Raw genomic sequence first — 24,803 nt, 5'->3', positions numbered from 1 at the left:
CTGCGCGGCTTCCCGGCTTCGCGCGCGCACTCCGTGGTCTCCGCGCCCCTTCGCGCCCACGCCACAGCCTCGCACTAGCCCCACGTTCCCTATCTATTCATGCCCCGTGCTCTCTCTGCACGCGGCGGCTTCCGCGAATCACACAGCCCCAGCTCACGTTTCTGCCACTGGTATTCAATCTAAGTTCCCCGGGCTAACCTGGCGAATTCAACCCAGCTCACGTTTCCGCCTCACGGTTTGGCTTCCCGTCTTTTGCTCCCCGGGCTAATCTGACGGATTCCAACCTGGCCCACGTTTCCGCCTCTGGTTTAACTTTTCGCCTTTTGCTCCCCGGGCTGACTTAAAGAATTCCAACCTGGCTTACGTGTCCGCCTCAGCCTGCCCCCGCAGCTTCAATTTCCCTAACATTTTTCTCTACCCGGTATGTTTCCCTAAGTTTTCTTCCAACAATATTCCTCCCTCATTTCTCCTGGCTTCTCCCCACAGTCCGTATCCGAGTCTGTTTGTTCTAGCTTTCACTTTCGCTTTCGACCTTAGAGATTTCTCCCAGCTTCCCCCCGTAGTCCGTATCTGAGTCTATGCCTAGGCTTTCAATACTTCTTCCGGCACCTTTTCCGTCCGGCTTTTCCCTAGGCTGTTTGCTAGTCTCTCTCTCCGGTATTTTCCCACTTCTTCCCGTTTCTTCCCTCCTCAGTTTCCTATCCGAGTCACGGCACCATTATGTCGCTCCCCGTCTTCATGGGGGAACGACACTGAACCCTGCCTAGGCTTCATATCCGAGTCACGGCACCATTATGTCGCTCCCCCTCTTCGTGGAGGAGCGACACAGGACCCTGCGCTGTTCTTTCGTCTGCTCGGCCCTCCCCGGGTTTGCTGCTGGTTCTTCCCGGGTTGGCTACTGACCCTTCCACCTCCGTGGAAGGGCGGTTCCCCCTGCCACCTTCCCCACTTCTGCGGGGGAGCGGCACTCCGCCGGCCGGCTCTCTCGGGGGCTGCTCAGATGTTCCTCAGGTGTTCCTTCAGATAGATGTTCCCCTTAGATGTTCCTGGTGCATGTTGTCTCTCTCCTCCTTTATAGTCTTCTTTCACCAATCCCAACTCTGCTATCCACATGCCAAGCACGCTGCTCTCCTGCAATCAGGAGCAGGTCCTACAGTTTATTGGTTGAACTGGAGGCAGCTGTGTAGAAGCTGTTTCCCTTCTCAGCGCCATATTGTGGGAGAGCAGATGCATAGAATAAGTCTTAATTCCAGTAACTTAGTCTAGTCCGAGTTGCTCCCCACAGGGTCCTGGTCCTTGGGCCCCTGCACTCGTGTGGGAGACCCTGAAGAGGCTCCTGGCTCCTGGCTTTGGATTGGCGCAGCTCCAGGTTGCAGCTATCTGGGGAGTGAACCAGCAGATGAAGACCTCTTTCTCTCTCTCTGCCTCTGCTTCTCTGTAACTCTGCTTTTCAAATAAATAAGTAAATAAATCTTTTAAAAAAATTAAAAGGAAGTAAGGAGGAGGGTGGGAAATATTATTATGGATTTTTTTTAAGATTTATTTATTTATTTAATAGGCAGAGTTAGAGAGGGAGAGATAAAGAGAGGTCTTCCATTTGCTGGTTCACTCCCCAAATGGCCACAGTGGTTGGAGCTGGGCCAATCTGAAGCCAGGAGCCAGGAGCTCCTTTAGGTCTCCCATGTGGGTGCAGGGGCCCATGCACTTGGGCTATAATACACTGGTTTCACAGGCTGTTAGCAGGGAGCTGGGTGGGAAGTGGAGCAGCCAGGATTCATACCGGGCGTATGGACTGCCAGCGCTACAGCCAGAGGCTTAACTTACTACATGACAGTGTCAACCCCTGTTGTTATGTTCTTAAAGCTGTAGATATGAAATAGATGAAACATGTCCCTTTATATAAATAAAAACAAGCAGGGAAAGAAAAAAAGACATCATAACCACCATTGGAGTACCTGGATTTGATACCCAACCCTGGCTCCTGATTCTAGCTTCCTGCTAATGGAGACTCTAGGAGATAATGATAATGGCTGAGAGAGTTGATTTCCTACTACTCACATTGGAAACCTAGTTTCTGGCTCTCCACTTTGGCCCCGAGCTGTTGCAGGCAATTTGGGAGTGAAAGGGAGCTTATACTGTCTATCTGTCTCTCTCCCTTCGTATCTCAAATAAACAACAACGAAAAGTTATTTTTAAAATCCAATGTTTAAGCAGACAGTGCACTGGACAGTGTTACTGTGGAGATTCTGGGGGCCCCTGGCCATCCCAGGCTTTAATCTTTCGTCATTAGATTTTGGGGAAACTTGATAGCTTCTGGGAAAGAATCCAGGACACCACGTTGGGCGCCAAAGTATTCAAGTGTTTTGATAAGCAGCTAAGAATTGTTTTGGAGTATGTGCTGTTGGCAGGCAAGGCCATGTAAGTTCCAGCATTTGCAGACTGCCTTGTTAGTGATGTGTGGCAGTATTTGGTGGCACTTCCATTTGCTTAACTCTTGGTGATCCAGACCAGGTATTCCTTCTCTCTCTGAATCTTGGTTTTCTTGTCTGTAAAATGAAAATGAAGGTTCCTGCCTTACAAGGCAGGCAGTTAATTGAGAAAACATTTATAATGCCTGAGCCATCTGGGATATACCTCTCAGTGATGTCCTGAAAAGGGGTATCTCTGGGCTGTCCCCCCAGATTGCCATGAGTCTTTGGGAAAGCCATTGGAATGACAGTGTGTCTTTAGGGTTGTAAGACTCATATTCTAGTTCAAGTCTAAGGGATCCACATGATATATTATGGCTCATGACCATCCTCATAGCCCAGCACCCACCTTGTCTTTTTCTTACTGAAAGACACCAGGTCTTCAGCCATTTCTTTTATCTCTTTAGTTTTTCTTGTCCTCTCCACATCTTATTCAGGTCCCTGCCAAAATTGAGGCAGAAACTAGAACTACAGACATATTCATGTAGTTTGTTAAGTGTTGTGTCAAGGGCTACATATACAGATATCTGGGGTAGTTATCACAACCACTCTGTGCAGTGGCTGTTACTGTACCTTTCTAAGAAATAAGAAGGCTATGGGCTGACATATGGCATAGTGGTTAACACGACTGCTTGTGACGATAGCATCCTGTAGGATTACCAGTTCATGTCCCATCTGTCCCACTTCTGATTCAGTTCCTTGCTAATGTCCTGGAAAAGCAGTGGAAGATGGCCCACAAATGTTTGGACTCCTGCCATTCAAGTGGGAGACCCAAATGAGGCTCCTGGCTCCTGCCTTTGGTCTGGCCCAGTACTAGCCATTCCAGCCAACTAGGGAGTGAACCAGCAGGTAGAAGATATCTCCTTCTCTGCCTCTGTGTGTGTGTGTGTGTGTGTGTCTTCCTCTCTCTGTTACTCTTTCAAAATAAATAAGTAAATCTTAGAAAAAAGAAAAAACTGAGAAGGCTAAAAAGCTCAAAGAGATATAGTGAGAGGCAGGGCCACACAGACAATGGACCTGAGCTTCCCGTGTCTATATCCATGGCTGTTTCCTGTCCTCCAGTACCATGCGCTGGGGCTCCTGTATCATGTGCGTAAGAATGATCGCCTGGCCGTCAATAAGATGATCAGCAAGTTCACCCGGCATGGCCTGAAGTCTCCCTTTGCCTACTGCATGATGATCCGGGTGGCCAGCAAGCAGCTGGAAGAAGAGGATGGCAGGTAATGACTCTGGTCTCTCACCAGCCAGATGATGCCTCATTCGTCCTGCCTGCAGGACCGTCCCTAGTCTTGCCACCCTGTGTTCTTTCGTAGCCGTGACAGCCCTCTGTTTGACTTCATCGAGAGCTGCTTGCGCAACAAGCACGAGATGGTGGTGTATGAAGCTGCTTCAGCCATCGTCAATCTGCCCGGCTGCAGTGCTAAGGAGCTGGCCCCGGCTGTGTCAGGTCACTAGGTGTTCCTTCACTCAGCTGCATGCATTTTTGTTTGCTGGGATCTAGGCTCTGGGTAGGGGTCAGGGGCAAGAAGAAAATGCCCTCATGTAGGCCATGATCTGGTGTGAAGTGGTCAGTACCCAGACAGTCCCTGCTCTGTGCTGGGCACTGCTGGAGCCTCTCAGGTGTTACATTCTGCGGTGGGCTACTTTTAGTTCCATCTTGCCATTAAAGAGGCTGAGATGAAGTTCAGGTCCATTCTGGAGCCCTTTGGACTGGTCAGCCAACGATGAAGACCTGGTGGAGGAACCCGGGATCTGTGAAGCCACTGTGTCCTGGCTGGGGCTTGGCTGTCCCAAGTGAGAGAAAGAAGTACAGGGATTGTCCTGAGCCTGGGCATTGGAGCCCTGTACCTGGGTTTGAATCCTGGCTCTGCCCTTTACCAGCTGGGTTAGTCTCAGCGGTCACCCATCCTTTCTTGGCCTCCTTTTTCCTCTGAAATGTAGATAATGTTCATGCCTATTGCATAGGGTTTTGGTAGACAGTAAACACGTGTGATCTGTACATGCTGCCTAGAGCGGTGCTCAGCACCATAGTGAATGCAGCGTGTGTTCTTTGCTGTTGTTAGGGAGAATTCAGCAGCCTGGAATTGTTTCAGGTTCAGTCATTGAGCCTTCACAGCCTCATCTGGGTAGACCCCATGCTGGTTATTGGGGTCTCGTGTGATGTGGTTCTAAGTGGTTGGTGCTGGAACATGGGTATGTTGAGAGGTTAGGAAAGGAGAGGCTCTGAGGAGTCAGAAACCTGGATTTAAAGAGAGAGAGAGAGAGGAGAAGAGAGAAGAGACGAGGTGTTCTAAACAAGACATGACCAGTGACAGCAGAAAAAAACACCTAAAGAATTCATTCAGTGAATCAGATATGCTTTCATTCTTATTATATCCTCCTTATTTTCAGAATAATGGAAGATGTAGCGTCTTCAAAATGAGAGTTATTTTAAGAAAAAAAAATTCTTTGAAAAAAATACAAAAGCCACATTATAGACATGGATATTCCAGTCTAAGTGCAGAATTTCGCTCTGAGCTTCCTGGCAATCAAGACAGAGGAAGGAAGTGGTGGTACCTGACCTAGATCTCCCCTAGTGGTAGGAAGTAAACCAGTTGTTGCTGAGAGGACTTTGTTTCCCACCCTCAGAGAAACAGGAGTGAGCAGTGGGGCTCTTCACAGTGCTGAGAACTCAGGCTGCAGGTGCAGGCAGTCCTGGATGCCAGTCCTGCTTCTGCTGCTTACTGGCCGATAACCTAAAGTTAACTTCAGGGGCTTTACCCCATTGTGCCTCGGTCTCTTCATCTGTAAAATGGGGCTGATGGCAGCTGTTGATTTCCCATGATTGTGAGGATTTGGTGAGACTTGCCAGCTGCTCAACCTAGTGTGCCTGGCACGGAGCAGGTGCTTGGTAAATAACGGCTGTCATCATTCATGAGACTCACTCAGCTCCCACAAACTTATAAGGGGCCCAGGTCATGGCCCAGATAGCCAGGGGGCCAGAAATGTGGTTTAGTTGGGTAGGGATGTCAGCAGGAAATGAGCTAAGCAGATGGTTTCAGTCCGAGCAGCCTTGGAGCCCTTGATACCATGCTCCTCTCTGGGAGGCTTTTCCCCAGATTCTCCCAGCTGCCCGGCACTGAGGGCAAACTAGCCTGCGGCATCTCTTTCCCCACAGTGCTCCAACTTTTCTGCAGCTCGCCCAAGGCCGCTCTCCGGTACGCTGCTGTCCGCACCCTCAATAAGGTCAGAATCCGGGTGTGGGCGTTGGGAAGGTTGGGGGAAGTAGGCCTGATTCAGCTGGAGGTGTTTCCTGGCCCCTGACTGGCTGGGAAGGGGGTACTCCAGTCACAGTTAATTATTCTGGATGGTGAAGTTCATCGAAAGATAAGGGCCAAACTCATCAAACGTACTGACAGAATTGGGTCCTGCTCTCTTCTCTGTCCTCCCAAAACAGGTTGCCATGAAGCACCCATCAGCAGTGACAGCCTGCAATCTGGACCTGGAGAACCTGGTCACAGACTCGAATCGCAGCATTGCCACACTGGCCATCACCACCCTCCTCAAGACAGGCAGTGAGAGCAGCATCGACCGCCTCATGAAGCAGATCTCCTCCTTCATGTCAGAGATCTCCGATGAATTCAAGGTACCCAGCACCCTGCTTGCTCATGACCCTCAGAGTCATGACCCTCATGACCCTCAGCAGCTGTGTACCTGCTGTCCATGCCCAGAATCCTTGGGCCAGGATATATCTGAGGGGGCCAGGTCAGCCTGGAGGGCTCAGTGCAGGTGGTCACATCACCCTTTGGGGGCTTGGCCCTGGGGGTTGTGCCCAGCTCTGCCTCCAGCCCTTCATCCACTTGTCCCGTGGTACTGCAGGAGCAATAGTACTCAGGTATTTATGGAATGCTTGCTGTCTGTTGGTGGAGTTTCAGGTGAGGCAACAGAGCAGTGAACAGGACAGGTAACTGCTCTGGTGCAGCCTTTTTACTTGCAAGGGGAGATAGGTGGTAAACAAGTGAGTGAGTAGATGGGACAATTTCAGGCGTGGGCCATACAGGGATACATAGAATACAGTGAATATAGAAATGCAGCAGAAGTTGCTGGTAGGGACATGATCTGGAAGACCATTATGAGGGGTTGAGCCAGCCTTGAGAACTTTGGGGCTAGCATAAGCAGTGAGGTCATAGTAGATGAAGCAAGACCCCATGTGGGGCATTATAGGTCATGATTCAGGGTTTTGACTGTAAAGAAGACATTGGAGAGGTAGTTTTTAGTAGTACTTTTTAAATTTTTATTTTGAAACAATTCAGAGAAGTTTGCAAAGAAATGCACTAAGAAGTCCTGAACATCACACCATTAACCGCCTCTCCCAATGCCAGCATCCCATGCAGCCACAGAAAGTTGTTATACAAGAAACTGACATAGGCACAATCCATGGAGCTTACTCAGAATCCAGTTACTCTGTGTGTGTGTGTGTGTGAAGCCATGTGCAGTGTGGCACAAGGGTAGCCTTTCAAAACTGCTTCTGCGATCAAAGCGCTCCACTGAACCATCAACAGAAGGATCTCCTGTGTTAGCTGTATAGCCACACGCATTTCTACCCACTGGCCCTGATCCCTGGAAGCCGCTCATCTGGTCTCAATTCCTCTAATTATGTTGTTTCACAGTGTTACATAAGTAGAGTCATGTAGTATGATCTAGAGCAGATAATAAGAATAATTAGTGTGGTGAGTTCTGCAGTGTGGATTATGCAAAGTAGGCAGAAGTTACCTCTACCTGGGTTCTCAGAATGCTTTGTAGGCTGAAATGACACAGTGAGATTTTTTTTTTTTTAATATTTATTTTTGTTTATTTGAAAGACAGTTACAGAGAGAGGTAGGGAGAGAAAGAGAGGTCTTCCATCTGCTGTTTCACTCCCTAAATGGCCACAGTGGCTGAGCTGAGCTGATCTTAAGCCAGGAGCCTCTTCCAGATCTCCCACGCTGGCGCAGGGGCTCAAGCACTTGGGCCATCCTCTACTGCCTTCCCAGGCCATGGCAGAGAGCTGGATCAGAAGTGCAGCAGCCAGGACTTGAACTGGCCCCCGTTTGGAATGCCGGCACTGCAGGCCAAGGCTTTAACCTGCTATGCCACAGCACCGGCCCCTACAGTGAGATTTGTGCATTGGAAAGATCCTTCTAGGGCAGGCATTGTTGCAGCAATGGGGCACCGTGTTAAGCTGCCACTTGGGATGCCCACATGCGCTATCAGGATGCCTGGGATTGAGTCCTAACTCTGCTTCGAATCTAGCTTCTAGTTGATGTGTGTTCTGGGAGGCAGCAGGTAATGGCCAAGTGCTTGGGTCCCTCCCACCTGTGTTGGAGACCTGAATGGAGTTCTTGGCTCCTGACTACAACCTGACCCAGCCTCAACCATTGCAGGCATTTGGGGGAGTGAACCAGCAGATGGAATATTCTTTATCTCTCTCTCTCTCTCTCTCTGTCTGTCTCTTTTGCTCTGCCTTTCAAATAAAAGTAAGTTTTTAAAAAGTAAAGAAAGATCCTCTGAGAGCAGTGTGGAGAGCTAACTGGGCGAGGAGACAGCTGCAGCAGTTCGGAGGAGATGAAGGTGCCTGTACCAGGCCCAGGAGTGGGAAAGCAGGGATGGTGCAAGCTATTCAAGGAACAGAGCTGGTTGGCAGGGCGTAGTGTGAGAGCTGAGAGGGTGAATGCTGGCAAAGGTGAAGCCATTTCTATTTTGGGATGATGGTGGTGCTGTTGACCTGCCTGGGGAAGGAGGAGAGGATCAGGCCTCAGGAAAGGGGAAGGCGATGACTGACTGCAGCAGCACTGAGTTAGGGACTGCAGGTCTGGGGAAGGTGTCTGGTAGACAGTTGGAAATGCAGGTCTAGACCTCCAGGCAGGAGATAAGGTTTGGGGGTCATTGGCATCCTAGTGAAAGCTGTGAGGGAATGTAAGTTTGCTGAAGAAGAGGACTGAGGACAGAATAATGAAGCAGCAGGCTGGATGAAAGAGGAACCCAGATAGGTGAGGGGTTGAATTGTGGAAGTGACTAGGGAAAGGGGCTGGACAAGGAGTGGAGGGGGCTAGAGACTCACTGTGAGGTCTGGGTAGAAAAGCAGAGTTTGTAACCAGAGTCTGACCCTGAGGCCATTGAGAGTGCCGTGTGTGCCATCTGTGCTGGGTGAGCTCAAGGATTACATGATCCTGAGCCTGAGGGTGAAGTTCCTTGCCCTTGTGTTGTGTCCAGGGTGTGGTGGCCTGGTCTGAGATGGACTCAGCTGGCGTTTGAGAATGGAGTCACTCAGCCCTAGTGGTAGGGGCTGCTGCTCACACCTTTCTGTTTGACTCAGGTGGTGGTTGTCCAGGCCATCAGTGCCCTGTGTCAGAAATATCCTCGAAAACACGCCGTCCTCATGAACTTCCTGTTCACCATGCTGCGGGAAGAGGTAAGAGTAGGGGCATTTGGGACATGCCAGGTCTGGTTCAGGGAGTGACTGGCAGCTGACTCTAGGCTCGGCTCAGAGCCAACAGCCTCCTCATCGTAGGTGTGCTTAGTCAGCCTGTTAACAAGCTAGCTTTCCTGGTGCCTGCAGCCCTTTAAACTCCTTGTAGACACACAATGTAAACACACACCAATTACTGGTGATTTCAGTAATAACTATGTGACTCACCAGCTCACAGCAGATGTCCTGAGGTGATGCTTATGCAGAAGATGGGAAAACATGTGTTCTCTGCTGCTGGAGTCTAGCACAGAAATATTCTGTCTCATTCCAGGAGCTCAAGGGGCATTTTCTTATAAAACTGTCCTAACAGTGCAACATTGTTTCTGTTTTTGTTCCTGATAACTATTAATTCATTTATGTCACCTTTCTTTGGATGACTCAACAAAACTGGTTAACTTCACAGGAGCTCAAGCAAATGTTCCAGGAACAGGTTGAGTCCCCAAGGTACATGGTACCCCTTCCCCCAGGCCCAGAGTGGGTACCTCTTACAAGTGGAATCATACAGTGTTTATCTACTTCTGACTGGCTGATTTTACTTAGCATAATGTCCTAAAGGTTTATCCATGTTGTGGCATATATCAGAACTTTCTTCCTTTTAAAGATTGAAGAATGATACTTTTGTATGGATAAACCACATTTTGTGTTTTCCATTCCTCTGTCAGTAAACATTTAGTGGGATAGGCATTTATCCTAGTGGTTATGACACTGGTTAGGATGCCCGCATCCCACATTTTGGAGAACTAGGATTCAGTTCCTAACTCCAGACCCTGGGAGGCGGCAGTGATGACTCAAGTAGTTGGATCCCTGCCACCCATGTGGGAGATCGGGGTTGTATTCCCACCTCCCAGCTTTAGCTCCTGCTATGGCAGGCATTTGGGGGATGAACCAGCAGAATGGGAGATCATTCTGTCTTTCTGAATGTGTCTCTTTGCCTTTCAAATAAATAAATAATAGACGCTTAGGTTGTTACTGCCTTTTAGCGATTGTGAGTGATGTCATTGTGAGCATGAGTGTCCAGATAGCTCTTTGGACCCTGCTTTTAATTTGTTTGGGTATATATGCAGAAAAGGAATGTTGTATCATATGGTAATCCATGAGGAGTCACCATTCTCTTTTCTATATTCTGTCTTTCGTCTTTCCTCTTAATTGGAAAGGAAAGTAGGACCTAAAATGTTTTTATTAAACTGTCGAGTATTAGAACTGGGATGCTGGAGCCAGCATTGTGGCGCAGTGGGTTAAGCTGCCACCTGCAACATTGACATCTGTTATTAGCCTTGGTTCGAGTCCCAATTCCTCTGCTTCTGATCCAGTTCTCTGCTAATGTGCCTGGGAAGGCAATAGAATATGGGGTCAAGTGCTTGGGCCCCTGCCACCCATGTGGGAGACCCAGATGGAGTTCAAGGCTCCTGGCTTCAGACTGGCCCAGCCCTGGCTCAGTGGCCATTGGGGTAGTAAACCAGCAGATGTAAGATCTCTCTCTTTATGACTCTCCCTTTCTTTGTACCTCTGACTTTCCAATAAATACATCTTTAAAAAAAAAAAAAAAAAGCTTCTGCAAGCTTTCAGTCCAAGCCTTTTGTTTTGCGTGGAAAAGAGGTAGAGCCCTAGGGAGCCAGGTGCTGTGCCTCCAGTTCCTGTGTTTGCACCATTGTCACTGGTCCTGGTTAGACTCCGGGCCATTGCTCAGCTCGACCCCTCCTACTGCAGGGCGGCTTTGAGTACAAGCGCGCCATCGTGGACTGCATCATCAGCATCATTGAGGAGAACTCAGAGAGCAAGGAGACAGGGCTGTCGCACCTGTGTGAGTTCATCGAGGACTGTGAGTTCACTGTGCTGGCCACTCGCATCCTGCATCTCCTGGGCCAGGAGGGGCCCAAGACCAACAACCCCTCCAAGTATATCCGCTTCATCTATAACCGCGTGGTCTTGGAGCATGAGGAGGTTCGGGCAGGTAGGTCTGAGCCAGATTTGACATTGGGCTGTTTGTTTTAGTCAATGTCCCAGCAAAACGGTTGAACCCCCAGTGGGGTCATTGAATGCAGTGTTTTTCCCTCATAAGCTGCTTTTTGTAATATTTAGAAGGGCCTTAAATGTCATCTAGTTCAGTGGTTCTGTACCTCTATAATTTGTTGATTTTTTTTTTAGTTTCACTGTTTGTTAGCGTTGAGGGGTTTTTCTTCAATAAGTTTTGTTGAGATAAAATTCACATACCATAAAATTCATCTTTTTATATAAGTGTACAATTCAGTGAACATCCGTCTTTTTCTTTACTTTTTAAAGTTTCTATTCTTGGTGCGGGCATTTGGCATAAAAGTTAAGAAGCTGCATGTGGGCCTGGCTTTGTGGCCCAGCAAGTTAACACATTGCTTGCAATATCAGAGTATGAGTTCGAGTCCCAGCTGCTCCACTTCTGATCTAACTCCCTGCTAAAGTACGTGGAAGGCAGTGGATAATGGTTCAAGTACCAGGGCCCTTGCCACCCACGTAGGAGAACCAGATGGAGTTCCAGGCTTCTGGCTTCCACCTGGCACAGTGCCAGGCTATTGTGGACATTTGAAGAGTGAACCAGTGGATGGAGAATCTTCTGTCTCTCTGCCTTTTCAACAAGTATAAATACATAAATGTAGAGGATAGAATTCTTTTTTATACAGTTTTATTTGTTTGGAATGCAGAGTTAGAGAAAGAGAGGTCTTCCATCTGCTCATTCATTCCCCAAATTGTCACAATGGCTGGGGCTGGGCCAGACTGAAGCCAGGATCCAAGAGCTTCCTCCTGGTTTCCCACAAGGGTGCAGGGGCCCAAGCACCTGCGCCATCCTCTGCCACTTTCTCAGGTATACTACCAGGGAGCTGGACTGGAAATGGAGCAGTTGGAACTTGAACCGGTGCTCATATGGGATGCTGGCACTGTAGGCGGTGGCCCAACCTGCTATGCCACAACGCCAGCCCCGTGGATAGAATTTTTTTTAAAAAGTTCCTAGAGCCCTTGAATGGGAGCCACCAATCCAATTTGGCTCCCTTCATTAACTAGTCAGGGAAGTTGGGTTCCAGATGGCGCTAAGATCCAGCCAAAACCACTCATTGTGTTTGTGGTGACTTTGGGCCTCCTAGCTTGAGACTACTATTCTCTGGGTCTCTTCTGCCTGAGTGAAAACCCACTGGAAATACTCAGATGATAAGCTCTTGGCATATGTTGGGTAAATCATATTTGCTTCATGATTGCAGGCGCTGTGAGTGCTCTGGCCAAGTTTGGAGCCCAGAACGAGGAGATGTTACCCAGCATCTTGGTATTGCTGAAGAGGTGAGTGTAGGCCCAAGGAGCCTGGTGTATGACAGTGTTCTCTCCAGCCCAGGTGACTTTCCCTTATTTCTTTCTGTTAAAAAGGAGGAGAAAAGTTATACAGCTGTTGATTGTAGCAAAAGAATAGAAAGCATAGAAGAACATGGAAAATAGTATCATGCACAGCCCATCACCCAGATGTGACCAATGTTGAATTTGTATAATCTATATACCGTGCAATTCAGTATTCAAAATGTATAATTCATTGGTTGTTGTTGTTGTGTTTTTTTTTTTTTTTTTTTTTTTGACAGGCAGAGTGGACAGTGAGAGAGAGAGACAGAGAGAAAGGTCTTCCTTTGCCGTTGGTTCACTCTCCAATGGCCGCCGTGGCCGGCGCACCGCGCTGATCCGATGGCAGGAACCAGGAGCCAGGTGCTTTTCCTGGTCTCCCATGGGGTGCAGGGCCCAAGCACCTGGGCCATCCCCCACTGCACTCCGGGCCACAGCAGAGAGCTGGCCTGGAAGAGGGGCAACCGGGACAGAATCCGGCGCCCTGACCGGGACTAGAACCCGGTGTGCTGGCGCTGCTAGGCGGAGGATTAGCCTAGTGAGCCGCGGTGCCGGCCGATTCATTGGTTTTTTAATATATTCATGGAGTTGTAGAATCGTCACCACACTCTAAAACATGTTTGTTGCCCCAAAAAGAAACCCATCCTGTATCTGTTAAGTACTTCCCACTCCATCCACACCTTCTGGTCCTAGGCAACAATGAATCTATTTTTTATCATTTCAGATTTGCCTTTTCTGGACATTTCATATAAATGCAGTCATAACATATGTAGCCTTTCTGTTTTCCTAAGGCTTATCCATACTACACAAGTGCAACAGTACTTTATTCCTGTATATTGCCAGATATATTTCTTTGCATGGATATACCATATTTTGTTTATCCACTTATCAGTTGACAGACATTTAAGTTATTTCCAATTTGTGTTTATTAATGTTTTATAAATGCTCAAGTACAAGTTTTTCTATAGATATATATTTTCCTGTCTCTTGGCCATATACCTAAGAGTAGAATTTCTGGGTCATGTTCAATGTTTTTTGACATGCTATTGAGTAAGCTGACTGGCTTGGCTTCTGGGAGAGGATGTAGAGAGCATGAATATGCCCACCTCCTGGCCTGTCATTAGAGTTTCATGGGCCCCTCTGTGCTTTTTGATGCCACTGTTTAAGATCTGCTTGGGTGCCACTTGTTCCCAGAGCTTTAAGACACCTGCTTCCTGCTTTCACCCATTGATGAAACCCTACAGGGCCACACCCACTAGGCCCCAGTCAGGAGCACTCTGTGTCCCTGCTGCAGGTGTGTGATGGACGATGACAATGAAGTAAGGGACCGAGCCACCTTCTATCTGAATGTCCTGGAGCAGAAGCAGAAGGCCCTCAATGCAGGCTACATCTTAAATGGTGAGTCTTTCCCTGGCTGTCTCTGAGCCTGCACTTTACCGGAGCTGTGGACCTTCTCATCACTCCAGAGCAGCCAGGGGAAAATGCCTGGACAGGGGAAGTCAGCAGCAAACCACTCTTGGCTGGTCTTTCACGGCAGCCTCCCCAGATCATACCAGTGTGGGTAGGAACAGCCCAGGGAATCGAACTGAAGTCATGGATAAAAACTTGTGTTTTCATAATACTTTACCTTTTGTCTGTCATTTTGTATCTGTGTTTACTCCTTTCACCAATCCTGTGGGAGAAAGGTGTATGAGAATGCAGAGGCTCAGGAAGTTACATGATTTTCTCAGGATCATAGCATGCAGGATTTGTCGTTTGAGGATCCTAGGCCTCAGTCTTTGTATAGAGGGTTCCTGGTGCACATTTTCTTGTGCCTTCCAGACAGAATGACCTCTGTTTCTCTGACCTCCAGGTCTGACTGTGTCCATCCCTGGTCTGGAGAGGGCTCTGCAGCAATACACTCTAGAACCATCGGAAAAACCTTTTGACCTCAAGTCTGTGCCCTTGGCCACCACGCCCGTGGCGGAGCAGAGAACAGGTATGGCCTGCCACAGGCCCTCACATCCAGGCCTCTGTTTGAGGGATTTGCCTTGGTTGGTAAGCTAATAACCTAGCCAGGACAGATAGGGTTATCCTTTCTACCTCTGGGCCCAGGGAATGGAGACACACACTCCAAGATGTTTGCTGTTCTTGTTAACAAGTTCTGAACCTCACACTCTGGGGAGGGTTTGGGTTTAAAATCCCTAAATAATGGCACTGGGCCTATACTCACACTGCCCCTGACTGGAGCCATCAGTCACCATGTACATTTGCTCTTGCAGAGAGTACCCCCATCACAGCAGTCAAACAGCCTGAGAAAGTGGCAGCCACCCGACAGGAGATCTTCCAGGGTGAGTAACGGCTGGGTGGGCATAAAAGAGCTGGACTTGGTCTCTTCAGGGGAATTAAAAACAAGAACTGTTTTTATTGTGTTTCTCCTGAGTGCTGGGCCCCAGATAGTGCTTTAGATCATCACATTCGACCCTCACTTAGAGGTTGCTAGGTCCTTTGGTATCTGAGGAATTAGAAGTTTAGAAAGTAGGTTGTCCAGGGTTGCACAGACAGAAGGTGGAGGGGCTGGAATTAACAATCAGCTCAGAACTGGCTCAGAGCTGCCATTGAACTATGCTTCTGAGAGCTTAGATCCCTGGAGCCCAGGTGGTTCAGGATATCTGATCGAGCACAACTAGGGTTCAGAGACACTGGTAGGTTTTCTTGGTCCATGTTGTGTTCAGTCCCCATCAACTTGTAAGGTTTTGTTTAGGCATCCATCTGTGCTTTTAGTCTTGTATTGTTCAGTTTGTCTTTCTGTTTTATCTGAAAGACAGAAAGACAAGCAGAGAACAAAGAACAGACATCCTCTTATTCACTCCCCAAAAACCCACAACAGCCAGGACTGAGTAAGGAACCCTTACCTCAATCCATGAAGGTGGCAGGGACCCAAGTCCTTTTATTTATTTATTTTTTTTTTTTTTTAAGATTTATTGGCCGGCACTGTGGCTCACTAGGCTAATCCACCGCCTGAGGCGCCGGCACTCCGGGTTCTAGTCCCAGTTGGGGCGCCGGTTCTGTTCTGGTTGCTCCTCTTCCAGTCCAACTCTCTGCTGTGGCCCAAGAAGGCGGTGGAAGATGGCCCTAGTGCTTTGGGCCTTGCACCCGCATGGGAGACCAGGAGGAAGCACCTGGCTCCTGGCTTCGGTTTGGTGCAGCGCACCGGCTGTAGTGGCCATTTGGGGGGTGAACTAACGGAAGGAAGACCTTTCTCTCTGTCTCTCTCTCTCTCTCACTGTCTAACTCTGCCTGTCCAAAAAAAAAAAAAAAAAAAAAAAAAAAAAAAAAGATTTATTTATTTGTTTGAAAGGCAGAGTTATATAGAGAGAGGCAGAGGCAGAGAGAGAAGTCTTCAATCTGTTGGTTCACTCCCCAAATGGTCCCAACGGGCAAGCCTGGGCCAGACCAAAGCCAGGTATCAGGAGCTTCATCCAGGTCTTCCATGAGGGTACAGAGGACCAAGTGCTTGGGCCATCTACTGCTTTCCCATTAGCAGGGAGCTGGAACAGAAGTGGAGCAGCAAGGCTTGAACTAGCACCCATATGGGATGCCAGTGCTGCAAATGGCAGCTTAACCTGCTATGCCATAGCGTTCGCCAGCCCTGCGATCCAAGTACTTGAGCCATCACCTGCAGCCTCCCAGGATGTGGCATTAGCAGGAAGCTAGAATGGAATGGGAAGCAGAGCCAGGACTCAGACTGAAGCACTCCAGTATGGCATCTTCCCCACTGCACTACATGCCCTCCCCAGTTTTGCATTTCTTAAAAGGAGGGCTGTGGTGGAATTGCTAGACCTTTTTCTCCACTGAGTTCTTACTTTGAGAACTAACAAATGTCCCTCTTCGTGAAGCTCTCCTGTTCTAAGCTCACCACTTCACCCAGCTCTTCTCTTTCTGTCTCTCTCTGCCTTTCAAATAAAATTTTAAAAATAAAGTATCTGTAAATGGATTTAGGGCTGAGATATTGGGATCTCCCTGTCAATTTGTTGCTGGACAGAGGGGAGGAGATTATTCTTTGGAAATGGTACAACGTGAGCAAAGTCAGGAAAATAGGCACAAATGTATTCCGATAATGGTGAGTAGCCACTCATATGTACACGTCCATCTGTCTCAGGAGGGTGGAAGACCTTGAGGCTTGGTCATAGATTTATTAGAAGCCAGTTGGTCTGGGGATTGGAAGCTGAGTGAATGTGGCCTTGTGGGTTTCAGAGCAGTTGGCGGCAGTGCCAGAGTTCCATGGACTGGGGCCCCTGTTCAAGTCCTCGCCTGAGCCCGTGGCCCTCACTGAGTCAGAGACAGAGTACGTCATCCGCTGTACCAAACACACCTTCACTGACCACATGGTGTTTCAGGTGAGCAGGTGGGCTGATGCCCTGCTGGGGCTTGTACCCAGGGAGTGGTTCCCTTTCTGTTGGGTCCAGCACTGGGAGCCAATTTAATAACACTATCAGTTCCCAGTAAACAAGGCCCTCTTTACCAAGGACCTCTCTGGCTCCTGAGTGACAGCACAGAGACAGGGAAACTAGGGCATGGGGACTGGGTGGGAGTCAGCTTGGCCCCCAGGGAAAAGTGGGACCTCCTGGTTCTTCCTCTGTAGCCTGGCTCGGACCTAGCGCGGTATCTAAGCTCTTCTCTCCTCCCTTGTGCAGTTTGATTGCACAAACACACTTAACGACCAGACCTTGGAGAATGTCACCGTGCAGATGGAGCCCACCGAGGCCTATGAGGTGCTCTGTTATGTGCCGGCCCGGAGCCTGCCCTACAACCAGCCTGGGACCTGCTACACACTGGTGGCGCTGCCCAAGGAAGACCCCACAGCTGGTGAGACCCTTTCCAAATACCAGTCTGGCCTTTTGGAGCCCATGGGATGAGGTTGGGGTGGGCAGCTGAGCACCAGGTATTTGTCTAGTAGAGCTTCATCTTCTTGATTTCAGGCCTGAGAATAATAATGGCCAAGTGCCAGCTATTCTCATATACTGTTTCATCCACATAGCAATTCTATGGGGATAAAGACTGCTCTCCCTGTTCATTTAGGTGAGGAAACTGAGGCTCAGGTTATATGACCTAAGCTCACATGGCAGCAGAACGCAGGCTCTCTGATTATACCTTGTTGTCTCCCAAAGACAGGCTTAAACACTCAGACACCTCATATCCGTTCCTCCAGTGAAACCACTGTGTCTTTTTCCAGACATGGGACAGTAGACCAGACGTGGCTGCTGTTGCATGGATGTAGACATCCTGCATTGTCTGTTTTCTTCTCTCTTCCTCCCCTTGGACCCAGGACTTAACTTTCCTATCCTTCTACAAGGCGGTGCCTATCTTGGTGGGGTTGGATGGCATATTACTGCTACTAATAATGTAGCAGCGGCCTCAAGGTATACTGTGCCCATCTGCCCCGTGGAGGAGAAGAGCTGCCCCTGCAGACTGGGGATCTCCTGACCACACAGACTTTGTTTTCCATAGTGGCCTGCACATTCAGCTGCATGATGAAGTTCACTGTCAAGGACTGCGACCCCACCACTGGGGAGACTGATGATGAAGGCTATGAGGATGAGTATGTGGTAAGAAGCCAGTCAAAGGAGGCTCAATTTTGTATCTGAGGCTGCTCTTTCCAGAAGCTGACAACCAGAGTAAATCCTTTTCTTGCTGTTTATAGCTCTTCTTTCAAAGAACTTTTAACTTATAAATAGACATGCTCATGTATAACAGAATACTTAAGAAACACAAAAGTGTAGTATAAAACAAAGTACAGACAGATTATAAATAATTTTTGGTAAGTGTACTTTTAGGGGTAGTTGTATAATTGAGATCATTCTGTACATCATAGATCTTGCTCTTTTAACTAAAAGTCATAGTTTGTTTTCCATTAGCATTACAAATACTTCATAAACACACTTTTTAATGGCTTTATATTATCTCACTTTATAGATAGGTCATAAGTCATCTGACCTTTTTGTTCCTTTAATGTTGGGCATTTAAGTTTCCAAATTCTCACTATTTGGGTTTCCACATTTTCAGTATTATTTATAATGGTACATTAAACATCCCTTTTGGTATAACTTTAATCTTTATTTCAGATTATTTCCTTAGGATAGATTCCTAGAAGGAGATAATTGGGTGAAAGAATAAGCATGATTTTTAGATGACTCCTGTTATCAGATTGCTCTCTAGATAAGTTGGATCCATTTTCTCTGCTGGGAGGTCCTTTGGTGCAGTAAAATAGCCCTTGAACCTCCTCCCAGAGCTTGGTTGGAACCAAGTACAGGCTCCTTCTGGAGTCTGAAAGTAGGGCAGTTACTCAGTGCCATCTGCATGGGGACGTGCATTTTTTTTTTTTTTAATTCTTGAAGATTTTATTTATTTATTTGAGAGGTTGAGTTATAGACAGAGGGGGAGACAGAGATGTTCCATCTCCTGGTTCACTCCCCAAATGGCTTCAAAGGCTGGGCTGACCACAAACCAGGAGCCAAGAGCTTCTTCTGGGTCTCCCATGTGGGTACAGAGGCCCACCTTCCACTACTTTCCCAGGCCATAAGCAGTAAGCTGGATTGGAAGTCAAGCAGCTGGGACATGAACCAATGCCCATATTGAATGCCGGTGCCATAGGCAGAGACTTAGCCTACTACACCACAGCACTGGCCTGGGACAAGCATTTATTTTATTATTATTATTTTTAAGATTTACTTATTTATTTGAAAGAGTTACACGGAGAGAAGGCAAGGCAGAGAGAGAGAGAGAGAGGTCTTCCATCTGCTGGTTCACTCCCCAATTGGCCACAACGGCCAGAGCTGCACTGATCCAAAGCCAGGAGTCAAGAACTTCTTCCAGGTCTCCCACATAGGTGCAGGGGCCCAAGGACTTGGGCCATCTTCTACTGCTTTCCCAGGCCATAGCAGAGAGCTGGATCAGAAGTGGAGCAGCCAGGACTGAAACTGGTGCCACTTAGAAAGGATATTGTGATAATTACAGAGTTATTACTGGGCCATACACTGCCCCCCCAGCAGAGACAGAACCCTTGCACCAGACCTGGATGGTGAGAAGCTGCCGAGAACAAGTGAATTACCCTTCTTTCACAAGTAGCTGGAAACTTGCTGTGAAATCCCCCTATTTAAAAATTTTGGCTTGATCATAATGATAGGATTAAGAGTCAAAGGGATCACATAAACAAGACTAGTGTCTGATAGAATAAAAAAGGCAGGCCAGCGCCGTGGCTCAATAGGCTAATCCTCCACCTTGCGGCACCGGCACACCGGGTTCTAGTCCCGGTCGGGGCGCCGGATTCTGTCCCGGTTGCCCCTCTTCCAGGCCAGCTCTCTGCTATGGCCAGGGAGTGCAGTGGAGGATGGCCCAGGTGCTTGGGCCCTGCACCCCATGGGAGACCAGGAAAAGCACCTGGATCCTGGCTCCTGCCATTGGATCAGCGCGGTGCGCCGGCTGCAGCGGCGGCCATTGGAGGGTGAACCAACGGCAAAGGAAGACCTTTCTCTCTGTCTCTCTCTCTCACTGTCCACTCTGCCTGTCAAAAAAAAAAAAAGGGAAGTGGGATACACGGCAGACTCGTAGAATGGCAGATGTCCTACACAGCACTCTGGCCTCAGAATCAGCCCTTAAGGCATTCAGATGTGGCTGAAGAGCCCATGAGAGTATTTTAGGCATGGAAAGCCAAGACACTCTGGGGAAAAAAAAAAAAAAAGGACCTGAAATGAAAGATCTCTGTGAGTGAGATCCCAGTGGACAGAACGGGTCATCAAAGAAGGAGGTACCTTTCTCTGAAGGGAGGAGAGAACTTCCACTTTGACTGTGACCTTGTCTAAATAAGATTGAAGTTGGCGAACTCAAAAGGCTTCCATAGCCTTGGCAACTCATGACTAGAGCCTAGGGAGATTACTGACGCCATAAACAAGAGTGTCAATTTATTAAGTCAACAACAGGAGTCACTGTGCACTTACTCCTCATGAAGGATCTGTCCTTAATGTGTTGTTCAATGTGAATTAATGCTGCAACTAGTACTCAAACAGTATTATATACTTTATGTTCTGTGTGGATGCAAACTGTTGAAATCTTTACTTGATATATACTAAATTGATCTTCTGTATATGAAAAAAAGGATATTGTGAGGCCAGTGTTGTGACGTAGCAGGTGGGACTGCCACCTGCACCAACCGGCATCCCATGTGAGTGCCAGGAAAAGTTCCAGTTGCTCCACTTCCAAACTAGCTCCCTGCTAAAGGCCTGGGAAAAGCAGTAGGAGATGGCCCAAGTGCTTGGGACCCTGCTATCCACACGGGAGACCTGGAAGAAGCTCCAGCCTCCTGGCTTTGACCTGGCTGCTGCAGCCATCAGAAGAGTGAATCAGTGGAAGGAAGGTCTCTCTCTCTCTGTCTCCCTCTCTCATTGTAACTCTTTCAAAAAATAAGTAAATCTTTAAAAAAGGAAAAAGAAAGGATCTCACAGATGACAAGTCCAGGATGAGAAGTATTGGTAGAGTGATACCTGATGTCAGAATGTTTTCCGTGGGAGGGTTATAAGAACCTTGAGGACAGGTCTGCAGGCCTAGCACACCCTCAGAACCTAGCAGGCACTTTCTGAACAAGTTTCAGGAAGAGATGAATGGATGAGTTCAGAGCAGAGGTCCATGGGAGTCTCCCCTGTGGGTGCCTAATCTCCACCTCCATATCTCCAGCTAGAGGATCTAGAAGTCACTGTAGCTGATCACATCCAAAAAGTCATGAAACTGAACTTTGAAGCAGCCTGGGATGAGGTAGGGGATGAGTTTGAAAAGGAGGAAACATTCACCTTGTCTACCATCAAGACTCTCGAAGGTAAGATCCTGGGGATGCTCTTTCTGGCCTGTTTGCCTTGCAAGACCCTTGGGTGCTGTTAAAGTGCCCCTCCCTTTTTTCCTCTAAGGATCCAGGGCCATAGCTAGAACACATCAAATGCCACTTCACCAAAAGCCCTTCGGAGCACAGAGTGGGTGGTAGCACACAGGGGAGACAAGATATATGGCTTAACAGTACTGGGATTTCTCTGCAGAGGCTGTGGGCAATATCGTGAAGTTCTTGGGAATGCACCCTTGTGAGAGATCAGACAAAGTACCGGATAACAAGAACACCCACACGTTGCTTCTGGCCGGTAAGCAGCATTTCCAAGTGGCAAGGGCATGGGTCGTTTACATGGGGGATGATTGGATCCTGGGCTAACGACTGCACTGGGAACAGGAAGAGTCAAAATCCACAGCTTTAGAATTCACAGGGTATACCAGGGGGAGGAGGGGCAGGGCAGGGCATTGTGGCAGTGTTAAACCACTGCTTGGGTTGCACATGTTCCATATCAAGAGTGCTGCTCAGAGTTCCAGTATCTGTACTTCCAAACCAGCTTCCTGCTAATGCCTCCTAGGAGGTGGCAGATGATGGCTCAAGTGTTTGGCCTCTGTCACCCACATGGGAGACCCAAATGGAGTTCTGTACTCCTAGCCTTGGAAGTGAACCAGAGAATGAGAGCTCTCTCCCACCCCCATCCCACACACTCTGCCTTTCAAGTAGATGAAAAATAAACATACATTTAAAATTCGCTAAGTATAAAGAAAGGACAGTGAGTCCTTCCCCCCCAGCTTGCTGCCGGCTATCCAGTTGTCCTTCCAGCATCCAGTGTTACTATTACAAACCATGCCTGTATATCCTCTAGTTAGTTTATAGCCAGAAAAGCTAACATTGCCATTTCTTAATTCATTTTATTCGTATAATTACACTGTTCTGCAATTTGCTTGTCACTGTACAGTGCATCTTGGAGATCTTCGCTGTCAATATATAGTTTCCTCATTTTTCTTTTAGTTACAATAAAATATATGTAACAAAATTTAACTTTTAAAAGATTTTTGTTTATTTGAAAGGCAGAGAAGTAGAAGAGAGAGAGCTCTCCCATTTGCTGGCTCAGTCCCTAATGCTGGGAACTCTATCCTGGTCTCCCATGTCAGTGGCAGGGACCCAAGTATTTGAGGCATTGCCTCCCAAGGTGCACATTAGCAGGAAGCTGGAAAGGAGAGCAGAGCCAGGACTTGAACCCAGACACTCCAGCTTTGGATGCATCCAGAGTGTATCCAAGTGTCACCTTAGCCGTATGGAACAGTTCCGTGAAGTTACACATATTCCCGTTGTTGTGCAGCCATCACTGCCATCCTTCTCCAGAATCTTATCCCAAACCGAGTCCTTGTTTTTCTTGTTTATAGCTGTTTCATATCCTATCCCACAGTGTGGGTATACTGTATTTTATGGAACAAGCATTATGATAAACATTTAGATTTCCAGTTTTCTGTTATTACAGACAGTGCTACTGTGTGCACACACTTTACCTGGCATGTATGCCCTGAGGATATCTGTGGGATACATTTCTCAAATTTTCATTTCTCATTTTGATAAATACCTAACTGCAACAAGCCATTCAGAGGGATTCTGAGCCTTTCCTTTCGGACAATACAGAATGTTATCAAACTTTGAGATCTTTGCCATTCTATCTGAAGAAAATGGTATCTTAGTGTAGTTTTGATTCACATTTGTTATATTTTGAATGAATTTAAATATCTTAAATATTGAAGAGTCATTTCCATTTCTGTTTTCTGTTAATTGTTTTCATATCTTTTGTCTAATTTTCCACTGGGTTGGTTTCTAATAGGTATGGGTATTTAAACAGTGTATCATTGGAAATTTTCAAACATATACAAAAATTGAACAGTATAACGAATCCTACATTCTCATCTCCCAGTACAGCAACCAGCAGCACCTGTACCCACACTCACCCAGATTATTTTCATGCAGATTCCAGATAGAGCATTTTAGATGTAAATGATTCTGTATCTGTACATTTCTATGAGATTAGGACTCTGTATTTAACATAGCAAAGCAATACGGTTACACCAAAAACAGTTAACACAAGGAAACAGGACTTGGGGGTTGGGAGGATGCTCTGCTTCAGTGCCTTGCTCACGGCTGACAGCCTCCAAGACCTCATTTCTGGCCACAATGAAGCAACCCAGTCTCCTGGGTCCTGCAGACATCTGCTTTGTGGTTTCCTCTTGGTAGGGCTGTCCCCCACCTCTGTGCTCCCAGATTCAGCAGCACGTGAGAGCCCCTGTGACATCAGGTGTGAGCCTTCCATGGCCGTTAATTCACATGAGCTTGGCGGAAGCCGTTAGATTTATCACCCCTCTACTTTGTAGTTGAGAATTCTGATGCTCAGGAACCTAGATGACGTGCACAAGCCTCGGGGACCTCTGCTCACCCCTTACTGACTTCACCGCACCACGGCCGCCTTGATCGGCTGCTGCAAGTGTGACCCTCAGCTCCTTCTGCAGTCCCATATGCCTTACCTACTGCACTTCTCTCCCTTCTAGGTGTGTTCCGGGGTGGTCATGACATCCTGGTGCGCTCTCGGCTGCTGCTTTTGGACACAGTGACAATGCAGGTGACAGCCAGAAGTTCAGAGGAGCTCCCAGTAGACATCGTCTTGGCATCTGTGGGCTAAGGGACCTGCCTGCATAGGCCCTTTTCTAATCCTTTCCCCCCAACACTAAGAAGTCACGCCTTCCCCATGAAACTGGTGAAAACCGCTTCACGAGCTTCTGTATAGAAACAGAATTAGGAATCATTTTGCAGGTTTTTTTTTTTAATTCCACCCCACTTACAACTGCTGGGGGTAACTTTTTTTTTTAACTAGGGGATGATTTTGACTTGTCCTACATCTCGCTGTCCTGAGAGCCAGGGAAAGAACGTTGCAAATGAATAAAATGTTGGTACCTGCTCTTGAATTTATCCCCAAAGGAACCGTTTTATGCCTATAATAAATCAGCATGTATTTATTGAAAGACTACTTCTGCAGACTCATGTGTAGAGCTTCACCCAGTTAGAGCATCTGCGCTGTCCCCTCTGCACTGCTCAGCCACTGTGCTCACAAGGCACAACCCTCTCCCGCTCATTCCCTGGCCGGTGCCAAGCCCAGGGACCGGACCAGGTGCAGGTTTGCCTGGGGAATGCCAACAGCTAACTCAACCACTCTGCTGTTAGATGGCAGCGGGGAGCTGGGAGGGTCTGGGTCTGACGGGTGGGCCCTGGGTTTTCTGCTCCCAGTTCAGGGATGAAGAGAGAGGAAAGGACAGACTTTGAGAGCGTCCTCCGTTAGCCACGGAGGAGGGGAGCCCGGGTTTATGTCCCAAGGGAGCAGGCTTTTAACTCAAGCCAAGTGGTTTTGCCACCTGTGGAAGAAGACCTGTAATGCCTGGTTTTAAAAATCCTTCGGGATTCAGATGGAGGCGACTCCGGGAGGCCTCACTTCGGTGCCCACCAACGTTGGAGTGATTTGCGGGACCCCTTAAGTTCCCCACGGTGTGAGGCAGTTAAGACTGACAAGAAGACTACCAGGGTTTCCTGATTTCACCCGTCATCGGCCTGCTGTCCCGGGGCGGGGACGTTAATGCCGCCG

At 47.9% G+C, this 24,803-nt stretch overlaps 1 protein-coding gene across 1 annotated transcript in view; it reads left to right on the top strand.

Moving 5' to 3' along the window:
• COPG1 (coat protein complex I subunit gamma 1) overlaps window positions 1-24,189 on the top strand; it is a 30,443-nt gene extending 6,254 nt beyond the window's left edge. The window contains exons 9-24 of the mRNA XM_002713161.6: window positions 3,531-3,688; window positions 3,782-3,915; window positions 5,626-5,693; window positions 5,905-6,093; window positions 8,803-8,898; window positions 10,663-10,906; window positions 12,180-12,255; window positions 13,598-13,701; window positions 14,156-14,281; window positions 14,565-14,633; window positions 16,540-16,682; window positions 16,980-17,151; window positions 17,794-17,891; window positions 21,013-21,151; window positions 21,366-21,464; window positions 23,719-24,189. Of these exons, the coding sequence (XP_002713207.1) occupies window positions 3,531-3,688; window positions 3,782-3,915; window positions 5,626-5,693; window positions 5,905-6,093; window positions 8,803-8,898; window positions 10,663-10,906; window positions 12,180-12,255; window positions 13,598-13,701; window positions 14,156-14,281; window positions 14,565-14,633; window positions 16,540-16,682; window positions 16,980-17,151; window positions 17,794-17,891; window positions 21,013-21,151; window positions 21,366-21,464; window positions 23,719-23,849 (2,046 nt within the window). The 3' untranslated portion in view covers window positions 23,850-24,189. The remainder of the gene's footprint in view (window positions 1-3,530; window positions 3,689-3,781; window positions 3,916-5,625; window positions 5,694-5,904; window positions 6,094-8,802; window positions 8,899-10,662; window positions 10,907-12,179; window positions 12,256-13,597; window positions 13,702-14,155; window positions 14,282-14,564; window positions 14,634-16,539; window positions 16,683-16,979; window positions 17,152-17,793; window positions 17,892-21,012; window positions 21,152-21,365; window positions 21,465-23,718) is intronic.
• Window positions 24,190-24,803: the final 614 nt, after the last annotated feature.

This window comes from Oryctolagus cuniculus, chromosome 10 (genome assembly GCF_051225735.1).
Source record: "Oryctolagus cuniculus isolate XC-2025 breed Fujian yellow rabbit chromosome 10, ASM5122573v1, whole genome shotgun sequence".
NCBI lineage: Eukaryota > Metazoa > Chordata > Mammalia > Lagomorpha > Leporidae > Oryctolagus > Oryctolagus cuniculus.
Note: the sequence above shows the minus strand (reverse complement) of the source record. Positions and strands in the feature narration are given on the sequence as shown.